The sequence below is a fragment of the Trichinella spiralis genome, assembly GCF_000181795.1.
Source record: "Trichinella spiralis strain ISS 195 chromosome Unknown Scfld5703, whole genome shotgun sequence".
NCBI lineage: Eukaryota > Metazoa > Nematoda > Enoplea > Trichinellida > Trichinellidae > Trichinella > Trichinella spiralis.
The window spans coordinates 1-1,770 of NW_003532642.1; the positions used below are offsets into that span (position 1 = coordinate 1).

Consider the following 1,770-nt stretch of genomic DNA (forward strand, 5'->3'; position numbering starts at 1 on the left):
CGGCGTCAGCGTCCAGCAGCAGTTTGATGTATTATCAGTTGCTCGAGGTGAGAGAGGATAGATAGCGTTGAGTGGATGAGTCAGTGCAAGATGAACACAGGCGCGCATACTGCTGCAACTACAGGTCGAGGAGTGGGATGAGCAAACTTCTAAAGCGTCCATGATTTGAGTATTTTCGATAATTTATGTATTATAACAAATCATTCTCATCCTATGAAAAATAAGATTATAGATTTTCATTATTCACAGTGTCTATTTTGTTTGTTATCATTATAGTGTTCAAATCTGAATTTATAGTCAAAAAAGAGGGACAGTGTGTGGTTTTTTGTGTGAAATATATCAAAGTGGTTGATTTATCATTAGTCACGTTGCAGCGGTAAGCAGGTAATGAGTGAATTAATAGGGATTTTTACAACAACGAAAAATCATTTGACACGAGATGTGTGTGATGGTCGATTGACAATGACAGAATTTGATGTCGTTTGTCTAATTGCTTGCTTGCTTGCTGCTCGAAATATGCAAAGCCAGTCCAGTTTAACCCAACCCCCATCACAAGATCGACCGACACCTTCTCTTGGCTTGTCATCATCCTGTTTTGAACGAATCAACAATGCTTCCTTCTTTTTGCTTGTGTTTGAATTTTTTTTCACTTTTACTATGTTATTATTTGTTGTTGTTGTAAAAAAAAGGGTGTGGTTAGCTTGATAAAATGAGAACTATATATATATATTTTTTTTTTAATTTGATTATTTTGCAAGTTTTTCACAATTTCAATTTGTTTTTTTTCTTGTTTTGTGGAGTGTATAATCCATATAATGTTGCACTGTTCGTGTGTTTTTCTTTTTTGCAGCTGTTTTTTTGTCCACAACTTTGAAAATCTGTTTTTTCCATTAAACTAAAGTACAGTTATTTAAGAGTATCTAATAAATTTAATTTTTATCCGCCAATTATGAAGATAAAAAGAAAAAATACATTCAATTTATTCAGTGATAATGAATTTTATATTTGAAATTAGTTTACATTTGAAAATTATCCATTACGCAATATTGCGTATCAAATCTAGTGGGAATGTAAAAGAATTGGCACGTGATTATAAATTGAGAAAAGAGACCAAAGAGGAATATTGGGAAATTTCATGCCAACTTCAAGCTGTAGATGGACAGACAGACAGTTTGATCATTTTTAGCATTCACGAATTTGTGCTTCTTGTCCAATATATTTATCTCTTATCCGATTTATTTAACTTGATATCTTTGTTGTTGACATTCTTATTCATCTCGGATGACATGCTTTCCTGTGTATTAGGACCGGCCCAAGAGGACAATGAACGACTGTAATACTGCTGTAACTTATTAATTGGCGTTAAACCTTTCCTTAACCTTCCAATTTATGGAAATTTTCCCTTAAATATCACGTAAAATTTGTTTGTGATTCAGCCTACTTTCGAAAATCTTTTTTTTACTGGGCTATACCCTTGCTTTTTTGAAAGTCTGATATTCTACTATGTGGACAAAATGATTTCGATTGATCAGCGCTATAGATCAATCACTACATTTCTGTGCGCACGTTGTATAATTGCCCATCTGCTCATATATTCCTAACAAATTAGAGTGATTACTGCTATTTTCTGAGAGCCTTGGGATAAGAAGATAAATTACGCTCTCTTGATAGAGGAATGAATACAAGATTATGATATCTATGCCTAATTACAACTTATATCCTCCAAACAATGTTCGTCATCGAATAGCATAGAACTCGACATTCTTTTTG

General features: G+C 33.4%; 1 protein-coding gene across 1 annotated transcript; it reads right to left on the reverse strand.

Moving 5' to 3' along the window:
• Positions 1-425: 425 nt before the first annotated feature.
• Tsp_14720 (conserved hypothetical protein) lies at positions 426-1,591 on the reverse strand. The gene is made up of 3 exons (XM_003366623.1): positions 1,550-1,591; positions 1,265-1,342; positions 426-716 (listed from the first exon to the last, which is right to left on the reverse strand). The coding sequence occupies exons 1-3, from the start codon at positions 1,589-1,591 to the stop codon at positions 426-428; spliced, it is 411 nt and encodes a 136-aa protein (XP_003366671.1).
• Positions 1,592-1,770: the final 179 nt, after the last annotated feature.